The sequence below is a fragment of the Rattus rattus genome, chromosome 17, assembly GCF_011064425.1.
Source record: "Rattus rattus isolate New Zealand chromosome 17, Rrattus_CSIRO_v1, whole genome shotgun sequence".
NCBI classification, from domain to species: domain Eukaryota; kingdom Metazoa; phylum Chordata; class Mammalia; order Rodentia; family Muridae; genus Rattus; species Rattus rattus.
The window spans coordinates 21380658-21407822 of NC_046170.1; the positions used below are offsets into that span (position 1 = coordinate 21380658).

The 27165-nt window shown below is 45.7% G+C and overlaps 1 protein-coding gene across 1 annotated transcript in view; it reads right to left on the reverse strand.

Annotated features, from left to right (window-relative positions):
- Slc10a7 (solute carrier family 10 member 7) overlaps positions 1-27165 on the reverse strand; it is a 227328-nt gene that overhangs the window by 17893 nt on the left and 182270 nt on the right. The window contains exons 8-10 of the mRNA XM_032887391.1: positions 19010-19175; positions 17927-17978; positions 8256-8329 (exon numbers count right to left, since the gene is read on the reverse strand). Of these exons, the coding sequence (XP_032743282.1) occupies positions 8256-8329; positions 17927-17978; positions 19010-19175 (292 nt within the window). The remainder of the gene's footprint in view (positions 1-8255; positions 8330-17926; positions 17979-19009; positions 19176-27165) is intronic.

Consider the following 27165-nt stretch of genomic DNA (forward strand, 5'->3'; position numbering starts at 1 on the left):
CCTGTGCCTGTGGATGGGGCTGTAGCTGGGATGGTTAGGGGATGTGTGGGGTGACAGTTGGGGAACTTTGGTTTCTTTAATAAAAGATATAGAAATATTGTAAGAATGTGTTTTCGCTTTCATCCCAGGTGTAGGGATGTGGGGCTGCTCTGGACTGGCCTCAGCAGCTGACTATGATTTGCCCTGTGCTCTAGCAGAGGTGTGTTTTTGTCAGCTGTAGATAATGTCTGTCATTTTGTGACGTTTGGAATTCTGGGGACTTTCTAGAGAGTATATAAATGCTGGGACCCCGACAGGCAGGACAGGGTGCATGGGCTGGGACCCGACAGGCAGGACAGGGTGGGTGGTTCTTGGTCATTTATGGAAGTTGGTTGCTGCTCATTAGTAGTCATGCTTAAAGAAGAAACAAGAAGAACTTAGATCAGAGATCTCTGTCTCCCCTGTCCTTTCTCTCCTATCTAGTGATAGACAGGGTGATAAAGGGTAAAGGGTGGGAAAGGAAGAACCCACAAGGCAACAAAGGCCAGCTACAAGCAAAGTAGAAAGCAGGAGGAAAATCGATTATTCGACTCAAGATCAATCTCTCTCTCTCTCTCGCTCTCTCCTTCCCTCTTGTCTATCTAGTGATGGGGTGAAACGGGGAGGTAGAGGAAGAGGCACAAAGTTCCGAAGGCCAAAGGCGGGCTACGTGCCCTTTGCCCCCAGCTGCAGGCTCAGCTTCCTCTCCACTGTAAAGCAAGCGCTGGCTGCCACTAAACGCAGGCTCCACGGCTCATAGTGTCTGCCTCAATTAAGGGAACGTCAGGGAAGAGACAAGAGCAAATAAATAATTGGAGATGTAGCTCTGAAAGGAGGGCTGTTCCTCGCCTGCCTCTTTGCAAGTTGAGATGGAGAGCTGTAACTTCAAGAGACTGGCATCTCCAGGGTGACATTCCTCACTTCTGACACGGTGAGCAGGGCTGTTCTGTGATGCACACTTTAGTATCGCTGGAGGCAAACTTTCTCAATATTAATAAACACGATAAACAAACCCCTCTGTAACTCACAGAGAATGCACTGGTGAGGAGGGAGGCTTGGGACGTGGGTTCTTGGTGTTCCAGGATGTGGCGATGACCTCACTGCAAAGGTTAGAAAGGATAACGTGTGGGAGGCCGAGTTGCTGTCCCTTAGTTCTTAGGGAATGCGCCTTTCTGCTGTCGGCCAATGAGTTAAACTTATCTCTTTGCAGTTGACTATGGAAATAAAAGCTCGTGACATGAAGAACTGATATTACCTAGCAACAAGGACTGTCTCCCTTCCTTCCTTCCTCTCTTTCTTTCCTTCTTTCTCCATCCTGTCTTTCTTTCTCCATTGTCTGTCTGTCTTTCTTTCTCCATTCTGTATGTTTTTCTTTCTTTCTCTATTATGTCTGTCTGTCTCTCTCTCCATTCTGTCCACCTGTCCATCCGTCCATCTGTCTGTCCGTCGGTCTTTCCTTCCTTCCTTTGGCTTCATTTATTCATTGGAACCAATGAGTTTAATTAGCATTACTTACAGGAACAAGAACGAGGGCTTACTTGGAGGAAAAGGGATGTCTCACCAGAGGCTACACACTGAGAAAAAGAATCTCTCCCTCACCCAGTAAGTGTGAGGCCTCAGGAGCCACCCAACCCCATCTGAAGAAATAGTCTTAATTTTAATTTAATTGACTGTTCCATTTTGACTCTTTTATTAATTAGGCTATACAAACTTTGATACTTCTGCTTTTCTTAGGAAAACTATACTTAGGGCAAGGAAACCTGAAAGTTTCAGCTGAGACCATTTAAAAATACTACATTTTATGGACAGAACCCCCTTGCCAGGCTGGACCTCACTTGCAAAACATTAGGCAGTGACACATCTGAAAATCCTAGTTCTCACCATATTTCTCTGGGGGCCACTGCTACCTGCAGGGGTAATGGGAGCAAAGCCACTTTCTTCACAGGAGAAGTTGTATTTATTTTTTTTCTTTTGAACAACTGGTGTAAACTGAAAAGAAGATAATTAGCCTATCAGTATCTTCCTGTGAGCAGGTATCTTAACGAACGCAACAAAATGTTTTATTTCAGACCAACAATGGGAAACAGTATTTAACCTAAGGTGGCACTGTACAGTCAACTGGTGGCTGTCTGGCCACTGAGCTAAAGGGGACAACTGCAAGTAGAACCCTGCTCTGGTGAAAGATTATGCAGGTTACTGAGTCAAAGATGCCCCAGAGGACTTTAAGACTCAGCAGGAGAAGAGAGACCACAGCTGTAACCCAAACCTAGTTCTGTCCTTCCTGACACTCTCGGGAGCCTGCGGGAGCTGACAGCCAGTCAGATCAGGCTGCCGACAACCTGCAGTCTCAGGCAGGCACAGACCCTCCCGAGGAGTGACCCCCAAACCAGGTGTGGGTCAAGCTCTGGCATTGTCAATGGTTTCGTGTGCAGGCTGTGGGACCTGCTTGATTCTTAAGCAGGCAGGGTTTCTAAAGTGCTAGGCTGTCCACAGGGATATCAATGGTAGCCCACCTATGATCATTATCACGCAAAGTAGCAAGGTCGTAATTGCACCAATCCAATCCTCTTTCTGAGTTCATTATGCTAATTAGCAAGGTCTCTATTTGCTAGAGAGCCAGATAACAACAGTATCTGCCCTCGCAGCTTCTCGGGTATGTCCTTTCTTATGCAGCAGGACAGATCTGAACTCGCCAGTGAAAATTTGTTGGAACAGCTGGTGCTGGAGTCGCAGCTGACTAGTGCGTGCCCAACCTTGACTGAAAGCAGCCCGCACAATAGTATTTTACAGGAAGTTATTTCTTGTTACCAGTACGAAGCACGTGGTTTCCCTGGTAAGTACCCAATTGATAATGGCAGTTGTTTGATTACTCCTATTGAAAGCATGTTGAACAGATAGATGAAAGGTATAGGAACAATTAATTAAAAGCAAAGCTCAATAAAATATAAAAGAAAATTTTATATCAATTCAAAAATTGATATACGTCACTTTTTCCCCCCCAAAGGTCAGAAATTTCAGTAGAAGTTCAGTGAGAGACACCCAAAGCCAGAGGCGTCACAGTCAGCACTGGGAAGGGTGGCGCCTTCTCCCATGGCTTCCTAACTGTAGGCATTTGCTGGTCTCTGGTGCAGAACACAGGTGGAGCATAGGCCCTGGAGTGCGGGCAGCTGAGCGAGTGAGTACCTGGCATGGCGTTAGAGCGAGCAACACTTGAAGCTCAGCCATTGAAACTCCTGAGGCTTCCTCACCCTGAAACTCATACTTGGGGCACAGAAGCCTGGGTCTTCCTAAAAAGTTCACAAAAATCTAGCTACACCAAAAGTGACATCAAATTGAGTGTAAAACCGACCAAACTCTGAGAAATATACTTTATGAGAGAAAGTACGCCCTCTCTCCTACTTCTAAAAAAGGAAATGAAACAAGACAAAACAAACAAACAAACAAACAAACAAACAAAGCAGGCACAGGACAGACTATCCTTAGCTTTCTTTAGCATGGTGATAAAAATCTTCTGGGTCCCTAATTTCAGTGGCATCTCCAAGACAGAATAACCACCACACTGCCTGGCCTTCGAACTGTGACTAGGGGCAGACTGCAGATGGGAGGGACTTGTGGCTCTAATTAAGCTCTAATTATCAGTGTCTTCTTCTGGGTTTCCATCTCAGCAGTCTGTTCTCAGAGGCTCAGTGGCTGTAGCTGGTGAGGAGGGACTGCCGACTGCATTCCCTCTTGAAAGGGAAGATGGCTGGTCTGGGCCCATGTGAGAGGCTAGAGAGAGCGCTCAGCGGTTATGAGCGCTTGCTGATCAAGTCTGAGCAGCAGAGCTGGGGTCCCAGGACCCACATTAGGCGGCTGTCAACGCCTGCAACTCCAGCTTTGCGGGACACTACATCCTCTGGCTTCTGTGGGTGCCTGTACACACGTGCATACATACACTTACAAGGGCACACACGTGGAGATACTCGCACATAATAAAGAAGACCCACTTGAAAATAGTATGTTTTCCACTATAATAAAGAAAAACCAGAGATGAGTGTCAGATCATAACTGGGCCACATGGAAATAATGGTTTTTTAAAAGAATAATTAGAAATGTTAAGCATTCTAAAAATGTCTTATGAGGGGAATGTATTCATAACTTTCTTGATAAATAATTAATAAAACAATTCAAATCCACGCCACAGTCTTATACGTACAATACCCAGGACCAGCGTCTGTTAATTATGTGATCTGAGCTGAGTTAAATTATGTTCTCTTTTGTCATATGCAAAATAAGCCAGTAGTTACAGACCCTCACGTGATGCCCCGTTCCACGGCAGTTCAACAACCCTCAAGTGATGCCCCACTCCGCGGCAGTTCAAACGACCCTCGTGTAGCAAACAGAATCATAGTTAGGCTGGGGGAAAGAGGCTACCAGATCTGCAGAGTTCTGTGATTTTGACTTCTGTCTTAGGAAAGGGATCAGTCGGTTGTTCACGTTTTCAGTTCTAGCTGAAGTTCATTCTTCACCATGTTGAAAAGCTTCCGATTAAACTTGAATATAAAAGGTCGCTTTGTGATTTTATTTCTCTTAAGCATTCTTAATGTGACAGTGTGAGGATTAGAAAAAAAACCTTTGTGTGTTGGAGATGCATAGGGGTGTGTGTTGGGGGAGGGGGCACACCATTGAGCACAGGTAAAGTAAGAGAGTGACCTTTGATAACTGTCCTGACAGCTAGCTCTGGAGCTCCTGGAGGTGGGGTGGGGCAGGGGAGTCCTCCTGTTTCCACCTCCCACCTCAGCACAGGAGTCCTGGATTCCAGATGCACACCACACTAGGCAGCTTCACATGGCTTCTAGGGATTCAAACCCAGGTCCTCAATCGCGTAAGGCACGGCTTTATTGAGGCATCTTCCCAGCCCCGAGAGGGCATCTGTTAACCTCTTCCGGCAGCAGCTACAGCTGCAACAGTGAGACACCATTCTTTTGAAGAACTTTCCCTTGGACCCCTAAGAGGAAGATTTCTTTTATAGAGGGAAACATCAACAACAGACCTACGGAAACTGAAAGTTGGAAGAACTAGGCACCATGTGTACGTCTCACTGTGGCAATGGTTCCCCAGCTGCATGGTTTGTTCAGCTCTTACCGAGAGCCAGCATTGTTACTCAGCACTGGGAGCAGGGAGCTAGTATAGAATCCCGCCTGGGCTCTCCCCACCCTCTCCTGAATCCTAAAAGCTTCCTTCTTTTAGCTTCCAGCTATTACCTTCTTACCACTGCTCAGCAGGGGTCACAGACTCAGAATGTAGTATGGGTGAGGCCGGGCTGCCCCGGTTTGCCTTTCTACACAAGTGGCATTTATAAGCCATTGATAATGAAATAGTTTCTATTTTAAACAGAGCACATTCAGTTCAGGAATGCTTTTACAAAGACGGAAAAAAATGGGACTATCATTATTGACTGTGAATAGCTGATCTGGACTGAGATGATATCCTTTTATTTTGCTATTTAAATTACAAACTGTTAAGAAGTGTAAGGACTTAAGGACCTCAAACATCCTGAGGTGTAGCTAGAAAAGTTTTCGACACATGCTGAAACTCTAGAAAAGCCAAGCGATTTAAATCCCTGAGAGAAAAAGATAAATAAAAGTAAAATGCCAACTCCAGAGGACATCTGGGATCTAATCTCTTTCTTGATGAAATCTATTGACTGTGCACTGAGCCGTTCCTAGCTTGAGCTGCTCTTCAATCTCTGCTATGTAAAACACCTTCTCGTTATTACACTAACACCACCATCAAACTGGAGAATAACCAGTGAGAGTTCCTGGCTTCTATGGCAACCCACAGCAAGGGCTGCCATCCTGAAATTGCCTCCGACCCCAGCTGGAGCTGGAGGAGCGCGGCAAACAAGCCCTGTGGTGTTGTCTCAGCCGAAGCACAGGGATAGCTCTGCGCTTCCTCAGGCTTCCTTCCTTAGTGAACCAGCTCCAGGGAACGGCATCACGTCAGGTTTTCCAGATGGATTATGTGAGGCCATAGCTCAATGTCATTTCCAATAGGAAGCCTCATAATTAAAGGTCAAATAGTCACTTCATCTGCAATCAATCAATAGAAAAAGTACTAATACGGAGAACTAATCAATCAATGGCAAATGCGCTAATAAAAGCAATGAATCAAATACAGCACGTGTGTAGATGTGAGCACATGGGAGAGACCAAGACAGGGCGAGGTGAGAACAATAAAATAAACCGAAGGTGAGCATAGGCATGGAGGGGACTGAGGGGGCTTCCCAATCCGCACCAGTCACATGGGTACCACGTGGCCTGAATGGGTTATTCTTAAATATGAACTGGGTAGAGTCATAAACTGTAATTTCTAAATTTCCTTTAATATATTTTACTTGAGATGTGCGTGTGTGTGTGAATGTAAAATCACTGGGAGAAATATTATGACAGCATTTGACACAGGAGAAGATGTATTTCTAAAATGCCAAGCAGCTATATTATAATTTGTTGTATTTCATCTTTGTGTGTAAAAACAAAAACAAAAAAATTTGTGGGTGATATTATGTGAAATTTCCTTCTACTTTCTGAAATGTGATTTTTTTTTTTTTCCACACTGAACATGATGTTCTTCCAAAACAAAACATTTCCATCTGGACAATGACTGGCCTGCAGCTGGGGTCACTGTGGTCACTGCAAACAAAGACATATCCCCCCCCTCCAGCCCCCCGTAGGACATCAGGACTCCAGGAGAAGGCTTGTGAACATGGGCACAGTGAGCAGACTTACTGGGTTTCCTAGTCTACTCCAGCAGTCAGCCCCTGGTGTGTGTGGAGATGAGGGTGCTTTGTCTGAGACAACGAGAAGCAGTGAGCTGCACCGAGGGGACCAGAGCGACCTGAGTCAGGGCAAGGATTGGCATATCCTACATGGTGTCTATAACAATATGTGGGGCAGAGATGCTTTCTTTCAGCTAGTCCAGGACGTCTATGACAGGGTCGTGTGATTGGAACCCTGGCATAACACATTTAAACTAATGGCATTAATAGGGCTACCAGCACTATTATGGAGGCCACTGAGCGCTGGGCAGCTGAGCCAGCTGTGGGATGAGTCCCCAGACAGTCTCTAGAAACCTCTGTGGAGCACAGTGACTGTCCACATTCTGTCAGGGACTGGTCATCCACCAAGGACTCTGCTGAGGACTTAGCAAAGCTTGCAAGTTTTACAGTAATACCCAGAGTAGTCATTAACCCATTTTACAGATGCAAAGTTCAGGGAGTTAACGCCAAGTGCATCATCGGGATTGGAATGCAGACCCCAAAGCTCTTTCCTTAGGTCTGGTGACTACAGAGACTTCGGATCTAGAAGTAGGAACTACTCTTTGAAGGATGCGTCTCACTTTGAAATTAGTTTCCAAACTTAATAAAACTGGCAAAGACTCCATCAGAGAGCTTTACTTATAATTTATAAAAACATGAAAATCTATCCAGGTTTTTTGATTGACAAAGGAATGTTTATAGTGTGAGCAAATTCAAAGCAACATTATGGTTCCTCATTGTCTCAAATGAGTCACACTTCAAATGTGCAGGGATTTTCAATTCGAGTTTTTATGCAATCCCCCGACAACTCAGAGTTCACAAACGAGTGCCCGATTACTTCCTGAGTTTTAACGACACAGGTTCTAGGTGTCACTGAGGTCACTGGGAAAATGCAGTAAGTTGGATAAGCCAAGGAAGACATTAGCACTCTTCTTCTCAATGTTTTCCTTTAAATAAATACTACTTCCTTTTTATCACTGTCAATACAATCGAGTCACCATAGCTAAATTGCCATTGTAGAAAACACTATATTAAGAACTGAGGTTCACACTAACATCAGTCACCAAACTACAGTAACAGTGAGCTCCCAGAAAAAGCAAATGTTTTTCAGGGGCAACTCGAGAGCCATGCAAAGAAAGGTTTTGCCAACTGCGTTTTCAGAAACGGTCTCTGAGGCCAACCACCTTAGGCTAGCATTCTGCACTGGTCACTTTTCACCACGTAGAAAACATGACTACAAACTAAGCTAAGCCCTGTATTATTAATTAGGCCCTCGGAAATTGGTTTGATCAAATATCAGACTGCATATCAATGGGTCTCTGCCCTTGGCTGCTGTTCTTGGTCTAAACGAATGGGCAGTCCTGTCCATTTAACTTGAGCAGTTTCTGAATTTCATACCTATTTAGGGTAGTAGGAGTTTTTAACTCGGTGAGTCACTTACCCAAGGTGAGGGACTTGTGTGTAGAGCAGAAGATGATAGCCACTGTGTCTGCTGGTGTGAACCCCGAGTTATTCCTGGGGAGAGAGGGGGAGGAGTTTTACAAATACGTGTATGAAGAGCCAACCATATCCTCTATCAATGTGCCTCTCTTCATGTCAGCATCCTGCTGATTAGCCCTGGTGACAGAGGCTACTATGAACCAAAATCCCAGCCTTGTCCGGATTTCTATTTAGAGGAAGTTTCTATGCCCACTTATAAAGGTTCAGAAAGTCATGAGCCAGAATCAAGAATGATGATGATGATGATGGTGGTGGTGGTGGTGATGATGATGATGGCGATGATGATGATAAAATATTCCCTCTGACTCTCAATTCCTATAGGTGGTATAATTCCTGTAGTCTGCCTATTCTGTGCGCTGAACTCTAACAAGAGTTAGCTTACCAAAAAATGCTTCAAAGTCAACTACATACCAATGACCTGAGCTTGTCCCCAAAGCCCGTGTCCATCCAATGTGGAGTTTTTGTTTGTTTGTTAGTTTGGGGTTTTTTTGTCCATTCAATGTTTAAAGGTTTCAAATGAAGGAGACTATATTTCCCTTAGTAGCTTCTTCTCCCCATTTGTAACTTTTGATGGGAGGAACATCTTCATCCCTATTTAGAAAAATCTCTAAGTAGCTCTTACCTCCTGTTTGAATACTCCCTGGAGGAAAGGTGTTTGTTAGAGGCCTCTCTTAAGTACTCAAGAGCAGCAAGAGAATATGGAACCAGCCCTGGTCTCCTCTGCGGGGTGGGGTAGGTTTGCTCATGGCTCTGAAGCATTCCCTCTAGGCTCTCTCTGCATCAGCTGAGGTCCCTCCCTGGACTGCGGTGTCCACAGATGAACAGCGCTGGAGTGCAACACACAGCCCTCCTGTCTCACATCGGACTCTATGTCTGCGCTGTGATTTTCCTCTTGTTCTTTAAACATCACTGCATAACTGACATTTTTATCCCCTTATTCCTGTGGTGAGCCCAACAGGGAGGGAACTCTGGGGCAAACACCTGAACTATGACAGAATAGGGGTAAAGATAAATAGTGCTGGTAAAGCCGGGGTCGGATATGAGGGAAGGGAGAGGGGAGAGGGGGGTGGTCATGAGGAGAAGACTAGCCTGCCCCTGGGGTGGGCGGGCTGTATCAGTGCAGCCACAGACCCTCCCAGGAGGTCTGACTGGAGCCAGATGCAGTTGGCAAAGAGCAGATTCTTCACGTTGAAGAATGAAAAGAGCTCATTTCAGGAATGCTGGCCCAGGAGTGGACGTAGATGAGACACACAGAACACTAGAGCGATATGGTCAGACTTGTCCTTAAGAAGTAGCCACATAAACAGAACCAGCTGAGACTGAAGATGGGGAAGGCGGCCATCGTGGGGAGCTGGAAGGTGCGCTGGAAGAGCAGGACGTAGCCACATGGAGTCTGAGTGACCAGAAGGTCCGATGCTACTCTCCAAGGGGTGCTCCTTCCCAAGAGCTGTCAAGCTCTGGCTTTGGGGATGAGCACACTTGATTTCAAACCCACAGGATAATGCCATTCGCCTCTGTGCAGATGAATGCAAATGTGTGTTGAGAGTTTACATACGTAAGTGCTGTGACATCTTTTTTATCCTATTACTTGTAGAGAGGAAGACGTTGTGGGGCACTGGAAGCGGTGAGCATTCTAGATGGAGAGGCAGATGAAGGAGGTAGCCATTGGGGTGGAGAGTCAAGGAACTGATGCTATGGGGTGAGTTCTTAAAGGGACCGTGGGTGGGGGAGGGGGGGGGGGGGGGAGGGAAGAAGAGAGAGGGAGGAGAGAGAAATGAATATGACAAAGCTGATAAATCTAGGCTTCCCAACAGTCCCAAGAGGACCAGATAAAGGGGTAAAAGGAGTTTCTTAGTTGTTTTTTGGGTTTTTTTTTTGAAGCTGGAAGCAAAGTAGAAAAACAAGGTGAGTGAAAAAATAAAGAAAACACAGGAGTGACTCATGTCAGGGCAGGCCTTCCACTCACCAGAGTTCCAGGCCATGAGGCGAACTAAAGAGGCTTCCCTCCAAGGGATGGACACCTGTGACTGCTGGGTGCGAGCTGTGTGGACGTTCCCACAGACTCATGTGATGTCAATCAATTGCAAAGGTCCCACTCCGCCCCTCTCCCAGAGCAGTGTACTCAGAGCACTGGGCTGTGTCTTCATTTCCAGCAGGGTCCAGGAGGCTCCTGTTTGGTCTGGAGCTCACCCCCTCTCCCTTCCAGTGTGGCTCAAGAGGACACTTGGGGTTGCTGCTTTGTTCTGCTCCAGAAAGGAGACTAAAGCTAGGGTGGGTTCCACAGCAGGAGGGAGGACAGGGCCTCAGGATAGAAACTGAGTGCTGTCCTCTGAGTCCAGCTACCCAGTGACTGGCTGCACAGTACGGATCTTAGGCCAAGCACCCACAGCAAACACCCGGGTAGTCCTCCACTGAGGAGGACGAGTGAGGCCTTTTCCAAGCACTTTGTGTCCGTGTGTCTTCTCAGGACAGCCACAGAAGGAGGTGGCATTTCTGTCTTGCTTCTTCTGAAGAGGGGCCAGAAGTCCAGCACACCCAAAGTCACAAAGGAGGAAGCAGCCTGCCCCAAATTCTGGGGCCAATTCATCTTCTCAGAGAACAAAAGTCAAAACCAAAAATCAGAATCTACTGGATGGGAGTGAGCAGTTTCCGGCCCAGAGCCCACCCTCGTCCACACTTTGTAGAGGGCGGCATCAAGACACACGAGCACAACACACCACAAGCCAGGGTGTCCCATCATTGTACTGAGGCGGGGGGACTTGTGCTCGTCGCCAGCGGTGAGCATCTGTGTGTGAACTCCAGCATTCGTGTTCCTCTCATTTCTGAACCCGCCGCACCTCTCTTTAATATTGATTTTCTTTTTATCCGGCTTTTATCGTTTCTTTTGATCACTTTGTCTCCCCCCGAGGTGCTTCTTTCCTCCCAACTGGTTTCTTAAGAATTCTCTCTAACAAAGCTTTCAATCAGCCGTTTCCACGTAATATTTACTTTGTCTTCCTCTGTACCCACAGAGGAAGACACGTCAGGTTTCTCTAGCAGAAACACAGAATGTGGGGCAGAAAAGGTCCTCGGAGACAGGGATGTCTGTCTCCTGTGCTGCAGGGACCATCCCTGGGAGGCGCCCTTTGTTGGCCTTTGTTTTGCCTTTTACCAAGACCCTGGCACCTCACTGGTCACAATCTGTGTGGCACTAGACGAGCTTCCCTCTCACTTCCAAATGTACGCAGCTGTGGAACTAATACTAAGCCCCGTCTCCCTTCTCCCGGCAGCTGCTCCTCTCGCGACTGTGGTGAGACTGGCATGTACACACAGACTCCCTTCTTCAGTCCAGTGACTACTACAGGATCCTCCGTACAGTCTAACCATTACTGCTTTCTTTCCCTAAGGCTTTTCAATATCAACACCAAACAACAGAACTGGGACAGGCTTCCAAAGCTGTAGCAGTTCTGAGCGCTCGCTGTGTATGGCTGACCTGCCACTGACGGTCAAGTCTCATTCCTAGCAACTGTGGCAGAGAAAGGACACTGGACTGCAGCCCAGTCAGGGCAGCCAACTCCCTCTTTCTAGTACTGAATTTCACTGTGACAAGCTATCTGGATGACATAAGTGTCCTACTGAGCCTTACATTTACTGAGTACCTACTTTGCATTTGGGCCTGCAAGACAAGGGTTTTGTGACCTCTCGGTGTCCTTATGAGATACACACTGTCATTTTTCGTAAGGAAAAGGCAGCAAAAATTACAAGCATATTGTGCAAGGCTGAAACTCAAGTCCGTTGGAGTCTGGTGTTGGGATTCTGGACCTAGCGCTACTCTGCAAACAGACAAATGGGAGTGTAGAATAATCGCTTGCCAGCAGTTTCAGTGCTCCTTGGAATGGTGACATTCCAGACCCGAAGAAACCCTAATTAGAGAGGCAAGGGGTGGCAAGGAAGCTCAATTTTCCCACTAGGTCTCTCTTTCTACCAAATGCATATCTTCAGCATGGAGCTATGCGCGGTAGGAACAAGGGAAGGATTTGGATAGGGACACGAGCTTCCTTTCAGGCCCAGACTGATTCTAGATTAACTGAGCTGGTATGCAAAAAATAAATACAGGGTGGGGGCAGGGATAAGAAAGGGAAAAGGGAGAAATGGGGGAGCCAGGGGAGGGAGAAAGAGATGGGGGACAGGCAGATTTCATGAATTACAAGTAAGAAAGAAGCAGAAGTAGGAAAAGAAAATAAACAGACCCCCAAAAGACCTCGGTTACAGACCTTGGGGCCTGTGACAATTGTTGTGTGTGTCTGTATGATTTTGAAGAAATCATCTAAACATTGTTTACAAATACCCTAAGTGAAATACGTATTATGGGTATTAGTTTTATTTTTATTATTTTAAATTGTGTGTGTGTGTGTGTGTGTGTGTGTGCGCGCGCGCTATGTACACACTGAGTACAGGCTCCAGGAGGCCAGAGGAGGGCATCAGATCCTGGAACAGGAGTTACCACCTCTAACAGGTGTTGTGAGCCACCTAGTGTGGGGGCTGGGACCAAACTCCAGTCTTCTAAGAGGAGCAAACGGTCACAGTTGCCCAGCCGTCTCTCCAGCCCCAATATTATGAATTTCAAAAGTAACTGAAATACATTTTAAAACAATGGTGAATGGTAAAGCATTCTGAAAACACGAAATAAAAAAGGTTTCAACTTTAGGTGTATTACTTGGAAGGACAATCTGACTTTTAGGCAAGTTCCTACATTAAACTGTAAACATGGGTCCTCCTCTGACAAACAGCATTAAGACGTAGCAGTATCATCAGGTGGCCGTCCATTTACACGAAGCATCATTCACACAGTCCCGTGGACAAGGGCTGGTCGGGGGCAGGTATCTTTCCTCCTTGAGTCAGATCCTGATGGACTATGAGATTTCTCAGTAAGAAACAGCATGAAAGCCATTTCCTAAATTTTATTCTGTTGAAAACTGCCCAATATTTAACAGGCTACTTCTGGGCTAAAGACCATCACCCTGGAGGATGGGCACATAAATACTGCTATTCCACTGTGTGGTTTGCCAAGGAACATGTACATATAACAGTGGGCTAGGAAAAATTCAAAGCACAGTGGATATGGAAGCGAAGCAGATTTCAAGACCAGGTCCTAATGAAAGAGCAGTCTGTTGTACATTAATAATTCAGTGGTTTAACTGAAGTAGTCACAATGCCCCTCCTCCAGTAGTCCCATTCCCACCCTCTACGGTTTTTTTTTTTTTTTTTTTTTTTTTTTTTTTTGAGCTGGGAACCAACCCAGGCTTTGCGCTTGCTAGGCAAGCGCTCTACCACTGAGCTAAATCCCCAACCTCCCCCCCCCTACGGTTTTTAACGATTGGTTTTAATTCTAAACTTGGCACAATTCATAAATATGGAAAAATGGGGTTTTAATGAAGGACTGTCTATGTAGGCTGACCTATGGGTATGTTTGTGGGGGACTGTCTTGTCTAAGTTAATTGAGGAGGAAGATCTGCCCACTGTGGGTGGCACTATTCTCTTGGCAGGAGGTTCTGGATTGTGAGTAGAGAACACTATCTGAGCACTAGCATCATACATAGTGCACTGCTCTCTGCTCTGGACTGTGGGTGTGATGTGACCAGCTGTTTCCTGACTTCCTTGACTGTGGGTGTGATGTGACCAGTTGCTTCCTGACTTCCTTAACTGTGGGTGTAATGTGACCAGCTGCTTCCTGACTTCCTTGACTGTGGGTGTGATGTAACCAGTTGCTTCCTGACTTCCTTGACTGGGTATGATATGACAGTTGTTTCCTTACTTCCTTGACTGAGAGTGTAATGTGACCAGCTGCTTCCTGACTTCCTTGACTGTGGGTGTGATATGACCAGTTGCTTCCTGACTTCCTTAACTGTGGGTGTGATGTAACCAGTTGTTTCCTGACTTCCTTGACTGTGGGTGTGATGTGACAGTTGTTTCCTGACTTCCTTGACTGTGGGTGTGATGTGACCAGTTGCTTCCTGACTTCCTTGACTGTGGGTGTGATGTGACAGTTGTTTCCTGACTTCCTTGACTGTGGGTGTGATGTGACCAGTTGTTTCCTGACTTCCTTGACTGTGGGTGTGATGTGACCAGTTGTTTCCTGACTTCCTTGACTGTGGGTGTGATGTGACCAGTTGCTTCCTGACTTCCTTGACTGTGGGTGTGATGTGACCAGTTGTTTCCTGACTTCCTTGACTGTGGGTGTGATGTGACCAGTTGTTTCCTGACTTCCTTGACTGAGAGTGTAATGTGACCAGCTGCTTCCTGACTTCCTTGACTGGGTATGATGTGACAGTTGCTTCCTTACTTCCTTGACTGAGAGTGTAATGTGACCAGTTGCTTCCTGACTTCCTTGACTGGGTATGATGTGACAGTTGCTTCCTTACTTCCTTGACTGAGAGTGTAATGTGACCAGTTGCTTCCTGACTTCCTTGACTGTGGGTGTGATGTGACAGTTGCTTCCTGACTTCTTTAACTGTGGATATAATGTGACCAGTTGTTTCCTGACTTCCTTGACTGTGGGTGTGATGTGACCAGCTCCTTCCTGACTTCCTTGACTGTGGGTGTGATGTGACCAGCTCCTTCCTGACTTCCTTGACTGTGGGTATAATGTGACCAGTTGTTTCCTGACTTCCTTGACTGTGGGTATAATGTGACCAGTTGCTTCCTGACTTCCTTGACTGTGGGTGTGATGTGACCAGTTGTTTCCTGACTTCCTTGACTGTGGGTGTGATATGACCAGTTGCTTCCTGACTTCCTTGACTGTGGGTGTGATGTGACCAGTTGCTTCCTGACTTCCTTGACTGTGGGTATAATGTGACCAGTTGTTTCCTGACTTCCTTGACTGTGGGTATAATGTGACCAGCTGCTTCCTGACTTCCTTGACTGTGGGTGTGATGTGACCAGTTGTTTCCTGACTTCCTTGACTGGGGGTGATGTGACCAGTTGTTTCCTGACTTCCTTGACTGTGGGTGTGATGTGACCAGCTGTTTCCTGACTTCCTTGACTGTGGGTGTGATGTGACCAGTTGTTTCCTGACTTCCTTGACTGTGGGTATAATGTGACCAGTTGCTTCCTGACTTCCTTCAGTGCTGGACTGGAGCCTGGAACCCTGAGCCCTATAAGACCTGTCTCATTTGTGTTGCTCTGGCCAGGGCGTTTATCCCAGCAGCAGGAAATGAAACTAGGATGGTTGTACAGGAAATGCTCAATCACTAAGGGGATATCTACAAAGTATGTCATCTGACAAGATGGCTAGCTTTGAAAACTACTTCTGCCACTAGGAACAGCACACACATATTTCTCTCTATGTCTTAATTGCTCTAGGATTTATTTTTACTTCATAAATCATAATTTCAAATTTGGAAAAATACTTCAAATTATAGCAATCAATTCTTTTTTTTTTTTAATTGACTCTGAACAATTAGGTAAATCAAATGCTTCAAAATCCAAGAACCCAGTGTGAGGCCTCGACATTTCCTCTCACAAACATGGCAGAACATCGAGAACCCATGTGAGCCCAGACGTCCATCTTGTGAGAACTCACTGTGAACACCTACAGCCCATGGGCCTGGGGACTTGATCCAGTGCACCTCTCTCACAACCAGGGCCCGTCTGGGTCTTCCTCTGACCCGTCCACCACCTCCTGCTTTGTATGTGTGCTAACGTATCGCATCGTCGCTGGTTCTCACACGAGAGCCATTCTCGGTGACTGTCTCTCCCAGGAAGCCAACCCTACCACTCCACACCCTGCTGTCTGACCACAGGCTGGCTGAGGGTAGCCCTCAGAGAGCACATGTCTACTCTGTAAAGTCATGCAGGACTAGAGTCATCTCTTTTCTTGAGCCATGCACTCTGACAACTTTCTCCTTTCCCAGGCATAAGTGATAAGTATTGAGTGAATTCCACCAGTGGAAGAAGGGGCATTTAGTGTGGCCTTTAAGAACTGGAGGGATGTGCTGGGCATGGTGGCACATGGTGACACATTGCAATCCTGGGAAGCCAAGGCGCGCCAAGAAAGATGGACTAGAACATGGACAACAAGATGTGCATGGGAGAGCCTCAGTGACAGACACAATCATAAAGCATGAGGTTCTTCTAGGAGACAACAGAACTTTTACCTCAACATAAAGCTTAGGCAGAATGGGTGTATACGGTCTCTCAAAATTGCAAAACAGACTCACAAGGTGAGCTTCATTCTGTAGGGCCTGGCCAGACTTTGGAGATATTAGAACAATGACATGGTCATCAGGACCCAAATCACTGCAAGCTGTAAGACCCTGGTGGTAGCGCCTGCCTTAGGCTGTAAGACCCTGGTGGTAGCGCCTGCCTTAGGCTGTAAGACCCTGGTGGTAGCACCTGACTTAGGCTGTAAGACCCTGGTGGTAGCGCCTGCCTTAGGCTGTAAGACCCTGGTGGTAGCGCCTGCCTTTAATCCCAGTACTTGGGTGGCAGAGGCAGGCAGATCTCTGTGAGTAGAAGCCAGCCTGGTCTACAGTGTGACTTCCAGGGAAGCCAGGGCTACACAGAGAAACCTTGTCTCAAAAGCAAACAAACACAAAATAAAACACCCCCCCCAAACCCTCTAAAGCCAAACCCAAAACCAAACAAAGGAGAAACCCACCACCCACCCAACCAACTAAAACACATAAAGAAATGTATCAAAAGAAGTTGAGGCTAGAAATGTAGTTGCCAAGGCATCTGGAACCTGAGTGAGGGAAGTGACGCTGGGAGTAGAATGTGTGTGACAGACTCAGGTGATTATCTACAAAACAATGACATAAGGAGTCCGGCTTGAGTAACTGGAGACGGAGGCTTCAGCAAAAAGAAAAGACGGCTGGATTGGCGGAGTGCCTCTGTGACTTTGAAGTCAGCTTAGTCTACAAAATGAGTTCCAGGCCAGCCAGGGCTGCACTGTAAGACCCTGTATAGACAGATAGACAGACAGACAGACAGACACGGAGAGGGAGAAAGAGAGAAAGAGAGACACAGAGAGTCAAAGAGAAGGGGGGAATGTAAGAGCTGTAGAGTGCTACAAATGCTGTCTTTTGGTCATAAAATGGCCGCTGCACTTATGAAGTCAGAGAAGCCATGGTTGCCTGCATAAGATCAAGCCAATAAGATGGTCCGCCATGGCAAACCCTGGTGCTAATGGGACTCAGTGGTTACACAGACCCAAAAGGAGAGGGCATGAAAGGGGAGGACATGAGCAAGATACACTGTTTATGTGATGAAGTAGCTAAAAAATGTAAGATAGAATATTTAAACATAAGGTGGAAGAGGATGGCTCACAGAAAAAGACTAATTGCATATTAAATACTGTGCTAAGGCAGTCGTGGACAATAGGTACAGGGTAAGGAAAACGATAACTTGGGGATATAGGAGAAAGCCCAGACAGAAGGTCTCAGCTTGGAAGTGTCGGCAGAAAGCTGCCAACGAGGCCAGGAGAATGAAGGGGCTGTGAGAGCTCATGAGGGAGATGAGACATGGGCCCAGCCCTTCAGCAAGGTCTGCAGTTTTAAAGGCAGCACAGAGAAAGCGGTCAGCGAGAGTAGGAAGTGCAGGACAGTAGCCACTGGGACATACCAAATCACTTACCGTGTGGAGAAGACGAAAGTCAGAAGCATGAAGCTCAGTTGAATGGAGACTACTGAGGAAAAGACAGAACAAGACAGTGGGTGAGTGGGGACCAGCACCATGGGAGGCTCCTGCAGCCTGCTGCGCTTGACCTAGCCTGTTTGAATTCAAACACTACTCAGCCAACATACACGGCTAGCCGGACAGAGGCACAGATGGCTGGCCTTAAGCTGTTCTCACGTACAGCCGATGGCGTTAGCACTCGGAAGATCTAGAACCCTCTCTAATGATCTTAGATTGAATGATCCCATTTGCTCACTTTAAAAGGACTTGCTTACAGCGGGCGCTGAACAGTACAAACGTCAACACAACACACACCGTGAAACAACTCATCTCAATGATAAAATATTATCTGGTATTACACTATTAATAAAAGTCACGCTTGGAATTACAGGATGACTAGAATACAGAGTTGTTTAAGCTTTAGTAGTTACTGACATTTATAGTCTGCTGCTCCTGAAAAGCAAAGGACCATTTCTTTATAAAACTCCACTAGAAACTGTGATGGGAAACTCACATATTGTCCAATGCAGTGGAATTATTATAAATATACAATAACATCATATGTCACAAGTCCTTTCGAAAGCATAGGAGATCAGACTGAGGGCTCAGAGGTTCAGACTGCTCTTCCAGAGGTCCTGAGTTCAATTCCCAGCAACCACCCGGTGGCTCACAAGCATCTGTAATGGAATCCGATGCCCTCTCTGGTGTCTGAAGACAGTGACACTGTACTTCCATAAAACAAATAAATAAATATTAAAAGAGAGAGGCCAAACTGAGTTTAACCTAATTTGGTGACTTATTGAATTGCTACACAGATTGGGTTGGATGTAACACAAGTTAGTTTCTCCTATCAGTACTACTAAAGATCAGAAAGTGGACTAGAGTAAGACTCAAATGCAGGGCTGATGTCTTTCTAAAGAACATAGAGATAAAGTCAAGTCAGCGAGTAAACAATATTAGCCAAGCAGAGAGCATGAAATTGCTTCCCAACGCTGCACGGGAGGCTGGGTGACAGCCAGGACGTCGTGCCTTGTGACTTACTTATGAACAGTATGACGATGAGGCTGAATTTGTCCAGGTCGATGTTTGGGTTAGAGAAAGTGTCACAGAAGGTGGTGTAGATGATCATGAGAAGCACGCTGCTGCTGACCACGCCGAAAGGCGGTTTCTTCCTTTCGAGCCAGTCCTTGATGTATCTTCGGACGATCTGAAACACAGAGATCAACAGGTCGTCTCTTCTCTGAGATGCAGGAAGTGGAACTGGGCATCACAAAGTGATTCTGACAGCACAAAGACAGAGTGGGAAGAGAATAATTTGGATGATGGCCGCAGTGGATTTCAAAGCTTCCCTGCCTTCCCAGTCTTCTGGGGAATTCAGTATTTGTGGTGCAACTTCCACTGGGTGTCCATAGTGAGTGAATTTTCAAGCACATTCAAATCTGCCCTTAATCATGCCAAATGCTCTTTGCTGGCTGTCACCGAGACATGCCCATTAAGCCTCCCCCAAGTTTATGTCCTCTGCTATAGTAATGGATGTGTGTAATTATCACAGTCCCCTTGGCCTCAACAGACAATTCCAAGTGCGACTTTGGGAATCTTAAAAATCTGACATCTTCAAGAATTTCAAGACAGTAGATAATCGAAAGTGATCCATGGAACATATTAATATTTAAAACACTAGCAATGCACCAGAAGTTTTTAATTAAATTATAACTCATGCTTGAAAAGCAAAAGTGCATGTGTTGTGGGAGTTTAAATAATTCACATCTGAATATCTAGAGTTTTTTTGTGAATCCAAAGACAAATGCCATTTGTACGCTTTTAGAATTCTAAGATTAATACTTAAAAATGAATAAACCTGTCCTAACTTTCCTACAAAAGGACTTGTGAAATAAAAGTTACAGTGTAGCACCTTCCGATTTTAAGACCAAATCAGCTATTTAAAATCAGGATCGTCTGATACTGGTGACACTGTTTGCTTGGGCACACATGGCAGCCATGGAGCTCCAAGCATCTTTTCGCTTTGGAAGGAGGTGGTAAAGTGTCATCATAAGGGCAATAGTGGAGAAATCTTAAGTTTTGATTCACTCACTGTCCTGCATAACTGAATGTGAGATTTCACAACAGGCTGAGTTACCAGGGATCCATTAGTAATGAGGTCAGGGAACCTCTGTAAGGTAAAGGGGCTCTACTGGCAACCACCCTGCCATCAAAGAGGCTAAATTTGTAATGGATCACGACCTTAAGAATATTAGAAACAAAAAGGTTAAAGTTCTCTCTCCTAGTCATGGTTGTTTTCTGTAGCTTTAAGAGTCAAATTCCCTCTGAATATGGCAAATGAAAATTCAAGAAATAAACAATTCACAAACCACGAATAAATTTCATTATAGCTTATTATTGCAATTATATGTTATGGTTGTAGTTAATCTTTTACTGGGCTAACTTATAAATTAAACCTCATTCTACGTATGTGTATATGTATTTGTGCATGCTCAGTTCTACCCATGGCTTCAGGCTTCCCCCAGAAGTTGTTCCCACTGGCAATAACAAGGGACACCACACTCTCTCAGTCAGGCCTCCTGGAGAATGACCGCGGCTCATGGACTGAGTAAACTGCCCGTCCCTCCGTAAGAGCTCTGGAGAAAGGTGATCACTGGGTACCGGGTGCAGGGACACAGCTTCAAGGTTGTGTACAGCAGGAATGAAGGGAGCGGGCATTGTAGACTGACCAACAATGGTTAGGATTCTTGAAACAGCAGACCTTAAAGTAATAATACTGATAGGCAAGAGAGTTCTCAAACTTCTTTTATTTATTGGCGTTCATTTCTTAGACTTGAAAAAGCACTGTGAAGGGATCAGAGCAGGAGTGTTGCCCAGGGTCAGGGACTGGTGCACGGAAGGAATTCTAGATAACGATGAGCGAGGTGCCATGAGTGACAGGAAGACCCTTGCTCAAACATGACAAGGAAGGGACTCCATTTAGGTCATTCATAATATGTTATATCACAAATAAAGCCTTCAAAATTTTAAAAGTCCAGTTGCTTTAAAAATAAATAGACATAAATGATAACATTTACTCCTTTTTTTATTTTAATTTGGTTTTTGAGACAGGCTTTCTCTGTGTAGCCCTGGCTGTCCTGGACCTATCTCTGTAGGCCAGGCTGACTTTGAACTTACAGAAATCCACCTGTCTTTGCCTCCTAGTGCTGGGACCAAAGGTGTGTGTCACCACCGCCCAACGGAACATTTACACTTCCTCTAGTATAGAAGAGTTAAAAACATAGAATCCCCTCTCTGATCCCAATTCCCAAATGAGCATGCCCACGTCTCTCCTCCCACACCACCACCTGCGAAGATAAATAAATATAAATGAACGGGGTAGAGCGTGGAAGCCAAAGCCACCTTAAAGCCAAGGCAAATCTCCAATCATCAATCAATATTACGAGCAGTGATTTGATTTAGTTAACCTAATAGTCTCTTCAAAACTTCATTACAAGGCACTCGGTCTTGTGGTAGCGTAGGATGCTTTCAATATGGCAAGAGACAAGGGCCCCCAAGTCAGAATCCTCTTACCCTAAACATCCAAGGGTCAATGCCGGACACTTAATCTTGATGAAATCAAGTAGAAGTTGGGAACTGGATGAGCCCGCAAGGGCAGTGACAACCATAGAGGAACACAGCCTGAGGGGAGATTTCCAGGCTCACTACGGTATCTGGCCATATCTCCTCAGTCAAGCATTCTATATCTTTCTAGCTCTACAGAGCCTCTCCATCTTGCTTTAAATTCAGTTCTCAGAGAAGCCATTTTTGCAGTGTGCGGTTGGAAAGAGAATCCGAGTGAAGAGCAGCTGATGTACCTCACACAGGCAGTCTGCCCACAGCTCCAGACAGCATCGTTCGTCCTGCAGTTTAGCAACTGCTTCTGTCACAGTCATGCCGTATTTCTGAGAAATCTGTGCCATCTAAAAACTCCCTACACTTTGGCTTCATTGGCAGTGTTGGTGACCATACAGGGACCAAAGCTTTGTCAGAGGCCAGCACATCCTGAGCCTGTCCCTGATAGAATTCCCAGGAACAAAGACAGATCGGTCTGAGGCGGGAAGAGGAGTCCAGGTGAGATGGCCAGGTATATGTCTGCTTAGAACTTATCCTAACTTCATTTGTCCTCAGTGCTCAGAGAAACTTAGGCATTAAAAATTAACTGACGAGTCCTCATTAACTGCTCGCTTTTCCCAGTAGAGCAGGGGAAACGTCTCCCCAGGAAGGCGTTCCTTTTATTGTCTCATCCTTAATATTTTGATTTTCGTTATTTTAAATTAAATAGCAGGCACGGCTACAGGAAAATTAAACTTGACTGCATTCCCAATAAGCTGTGCTTCATATCAGGTGCAGTGTGACTTCAGTGTAGAAACCAGTAAAAGTGGCCCATCCTAGGTGAAGAGAGGTTGACAGTCAGGATGGCCGTGAAGCCCCACACTCATCTCTTTTTGGTCAATGTATTCCCCTCCTTTTGCTTTCTACTCTGTCTTTACACTTATACACCGAGTTTGGGGTAAGAATGTGTGATGGATAGTTCATGTTAGGCCTGAGTCTTACATTTTATTTTTCTTCTGGTGGTTTCAGGTTCTTTGGTGCTCGCCCTCTATTGCAATAATTCACGTATTTTCATAAAGAGGTTTGAGCTTTATTATCTTCCCGTTCAATGGATGTTGTCAGGCTGGTGGTGTTAAAGCCAGTGTTTATAACACTTTTCTCTTAAAATGTTTTATTAAATATTGACTAGGCTTAAAATAATATTGGTATACTTTGAAAAAAGTATAAATAAGTAATAAATTGGAAACATCTATCAGTGGTAACTCATCTAAGAGTGAAAATAAACATCGGTTGGGGAAAATTCATTCCTGTTACTTCATTCCATCCTCAGACCGATGTTACTGACATCTTGCTGGGAATACAGTTGACAACAGAGTCAAAGAGGGCCCAGACATCCTGCATAAAAGATGAGAAGCTAGTCACACGGTGAGGAAGGATGTGCTCTCCATTTGCTGAGAGAACCCAGTATCAGGTCAACGTACAGACTGACCCTGAATCCTCCCTTAACTTCCCTGTGGCTCATCTGTGACCATAGCTGTAGTAAGAAGGATGGAGTAACTGACTGGGCCGAAAATGCTGTAGACACAGCTTGTGTGAGGTAAGTTGTTCTCATTCTCAATTCTGGTTCTGGGTTGGTGACCCATCTCACTGTTGATAGCACATCACAGCCCACGGGACAATGTGCTAGCAACACACACACACACACACACACACACACACACACACACACACACACACAGGTCCAATTGAACCTCACATGTGCAAAATGCTGGAGAACTAAGAACACGAGCTGCATTCAGCTACGCTAACACCCACTCAACAGGAATGGCCAGCTGCGAGCTGCAACACCTCACCAGTGGAAAGGCCTCATGCTAACAGACGGACATGAGCTTCACTGTTAACTCACAGACAGACAAGGTGGGCTGTGCTGTGCTACTCTGAAAACTAAGCAGGGTGATAGAAAACAATGCAAGGTGATAGGAACTCCGGTTCTTTAATGTTTATTCATAAATCATCCTTAAATACGACGCATAAAAGGGGCATCTGCACACACTTAGAGCTCGGCTTGTCAGGAAGGGAGGAAAACAGTAAAACCAAACAAATTTTCCTTCCTCAAGAACAGTCAGGCAGAACTGGAAGACCTATGCAAGCCTGGCAGATACTCGAGCAAGGTGGGACTTCAACCAAAAGCAGGCATTCCTTGGAGAAAAGACAGAGAAGTGAACCAGGAACAGAGTCAAAATTGTATTCTGATGCTGTGTTACTGTAAAAGGTTCAGGACCTTTGCTTAGCTCACAGACTCACCCTTTTCCTCTTCCCCAGGTCGTTTTGTTTAAGAAATAATATCTTTTTTTTTTTTTATTAACTTGAGTATTTCTTATATACATTTCGAGTGTTATTCCCTTTCCCGGTTTCCGGGCAAACATCCCCCTCCCCCCTCCCCTTCCTTATGGGTGTTCCCTCCCCACCCTCCCCCATTGCCTCCCCCAACAGTCTAGTTCACTGGGGTTCAGTCTTAGCAGGACCCAGGGCTTCCCCTTCCACTGGTGCTCTTACTAGGATATTCATTGCAACCTATGAGGTCAGAGTCCAGGGTCAGTCCATGTATAGTCTTTAGGTAGTGGCTTAGTCCCTGGAAGCTCTGGTTGCTTGGCATTGCTGTACATATGGGGTCTCAAGCCCCTTCAAGCTCTTCCAGTTCTTTCTCTGATTCCTTCAACGGGGGTCCTATTCTCAGTTCAGTAAGAAATAATATCTTATTTTAAAAGATTCGTATAGTAAATTGTAGAGATGCTTGCTTTTGCAGCTCGGCCCTTTTTGTTACTAATGTTGCCAAGTATCAGTTTCCTCTGGACACATCCATGCACACTTCCTACGAGGTCCTCAAAGGTCACATTATACAATTTAGGTATAATGGGGTGTGGCTTGAGTATCAACACAGAGATAAACTAGGCAGACAGGTCCCTGTCTTTGGGGAGCTTACATTCTAGTCAGGAGCCAAATGAAAACAACCGACCCACTCAGCAAGAAGCAAGAAATGGAGTATACTAAGAGACGTTTACATGGGGTAGCTTGAGTGTGACTTGTGGCACCTGAGGCAGCCAGTGGAGGAGGCTGAGGGACAGTCTAAGAGGTGGGGAGGTAAGGGCTGGGGCAAAGGCTCCAACATCAGGGTAGGGTGGGGCTGCAAGGGAAGTACACAGGATCTAAGACAGAGGGTGGGGGAGACAATGAAGAGAGAAGGAAACCCCACATGAAGTGGGGTCGTGTACAGGTTTCAGGTGACATTTTTAATTTGATGCCATGGATTTAAAGCATGAGGGGACTATGCGATCACTGCACCATGCAGAGAGCTCTGTTGGGAGTCCATGTAGTAAGTGGAGCTGGACTGAGGTGAGAGTGAGTGGACGAAGCTCATGTTGTGTCTGAGATCTGAGCAGCTAAGTTATACACACAGACCAGGTAGGTGGCCAGGCGCAAATGGGATGGGCTTTTGTGAAGGTTCTCAAAGGAGGGAAGGGTGGGGCTAAGGCTGCAGAGTTTTCAATGCTCCTGTGGCCTGTAAGCTGGGTCAGAGCGAAGTGAAGTGCACCAGATGACAGGCTCTCGAGCTGGAAGAATCTCTCACTGCATGAGCAGAGAGGAGGAAAGCGGCTGGTGCCTGAGAACTGAGCTGCTCAGACTGGTCAACACCCGCATGAGCCTGCTGTTTGTCTGAAAGCATGGCCTGTGCTTTAGGAAGAGGAAACTCTTCCTTAAAATACTGCATTTCCTCCTGTCAGGGGTCTGTAGAATACTGTACACTCCTGAACCCACGGATTTATAAATGAAAAGTATTCGAAAAAACTTATTGCATCTGTACAGACTTATTTTCCTTACTATTCTTAAACTACTTACACCACATGTGAATGCTATTGATCACATTTATAAATAATCTGTAGAGGACATGTGTATGCTATGTGCAAACACCATGCTATTTTAGACTCGAAAACCCCTGGAGTTTGTTTGTAGGGACTCTAGAACCAATCCCCTTAGAGCCTGAGGGACAACTGCACTCAATTTTGTTTTCAAGATTTCTTTTGTAGGTGATTGCCGGGAAAGAAAAGGTCATCGTTATCACTGAGCTACAATGCTACGTACAGACCTCAAAACATAATCCTGAAGAAATAGCAATCCAGGAAAAGTGAGTGCTGGGCCCCTGTGGGTAAGTTCAAGCTCTCTCTATCAATCTTTCTGTGTCGCTTAAATCCTGCCACTGAGCATGGCACCAAATCCACCTGTGAGCAACCAAGTGCCTAGCAGAGCTCAGACCGCCTGACACGCTGAGCAAATACAGGTAGAAGCGCTGAACAAAATACTTGGGAAGGAATCACCTCTGCTTCTAGTTCACAGGAGAGTAGCATGAGTAGCATGAGTAGCATGAGTAGCATGAGTAGTACTGAACGTTTCACTGCTGGGCACACAGAGCATGAGCAATCTAACAACCTGATCGTGGATAAAGACTCTTGCATGAATGCTGATAGTACTCTACATAGTTAATGAATGCTGATAGTACTCTACATACTTAAAGACTGAATTATGTGGGCATGCATGTTTTTGTCCATGTGTTAAACCAAGTATTTATTGTTAATATAGATTTTCCAAGATCCACTAAGAGAAGACTTCTGTGTTCTAAGTTATCATGGGAAGCGTGAAAAACGGACTGATGCTATTCACAATGGAGAAAGTGCACTGATGCTATCACAATGGAGAAATGAGGGTAGAGAGGGGTGCTTATGCCTCAACAAGACAAGAGTCCACCGCGTGGAAACAGAGTCCTGTTTTCTTTTCATTGATTCATTCTGCTTGCACTTACTGGATGAATACCTGTTGCCTGGGAATATAACGGGAAATAAAATAAATATGGCTTCCAAACTCACGAGCGAGCCATGCAGCCAGGGAAACAGTCAAGAAGCATACAGAATAAACGCACATTGTGAGAAGGGCTGAGACAGGAGTTGGATAGGGCGCTCAGTACTGAAAGGGGGAGCACCAATGGTTCAAAGGGGAGGTGAGTTCAAGAGTCAGATGAGTAAGAAGCTGGGTGGGAGGTAGGCAGAAGGACACTCTATCTGAAGGAATGAACAGGAACCGAGGAAGGTCCAGGTCAGCCGGGGTGAGAAACGGTCCGAGGCTATGCAGGTAGCAAGGATATGTTTGTTTATTCAAGACCCTCGTTGTGTGACTGGCATGGGGGTGTATTTTTCAACTGTTGTTTTGTATTTAACTAAGTTGTAATCTGACTGCTTTTAAATCACCCCAATTATTCTAAAGTTAGCCTATTTTCTAAGTGTAAAATTAATTCTAAAAGTGTCTGTGTAGAGGATGCTATGGTGCTCTGGATGGATCACCTGTTCTGTTTGCCACCTAGTCCCTAGGGGTGTGAGTGAGGCCAGCCTGAAATGACTGTGAGAAATATGAAGACTACGTGTTCCTGCCCTAATATAGGACCACTCAGAGGGGCGGAGCAGCCCAGAGCTCAGCATTAGAGCAGTGGAAGTCTTGGGTGGGAAGCTAGCCTCCCCACCTTGCTTTTTTCACCCCTACACACATCTTGTACAAAA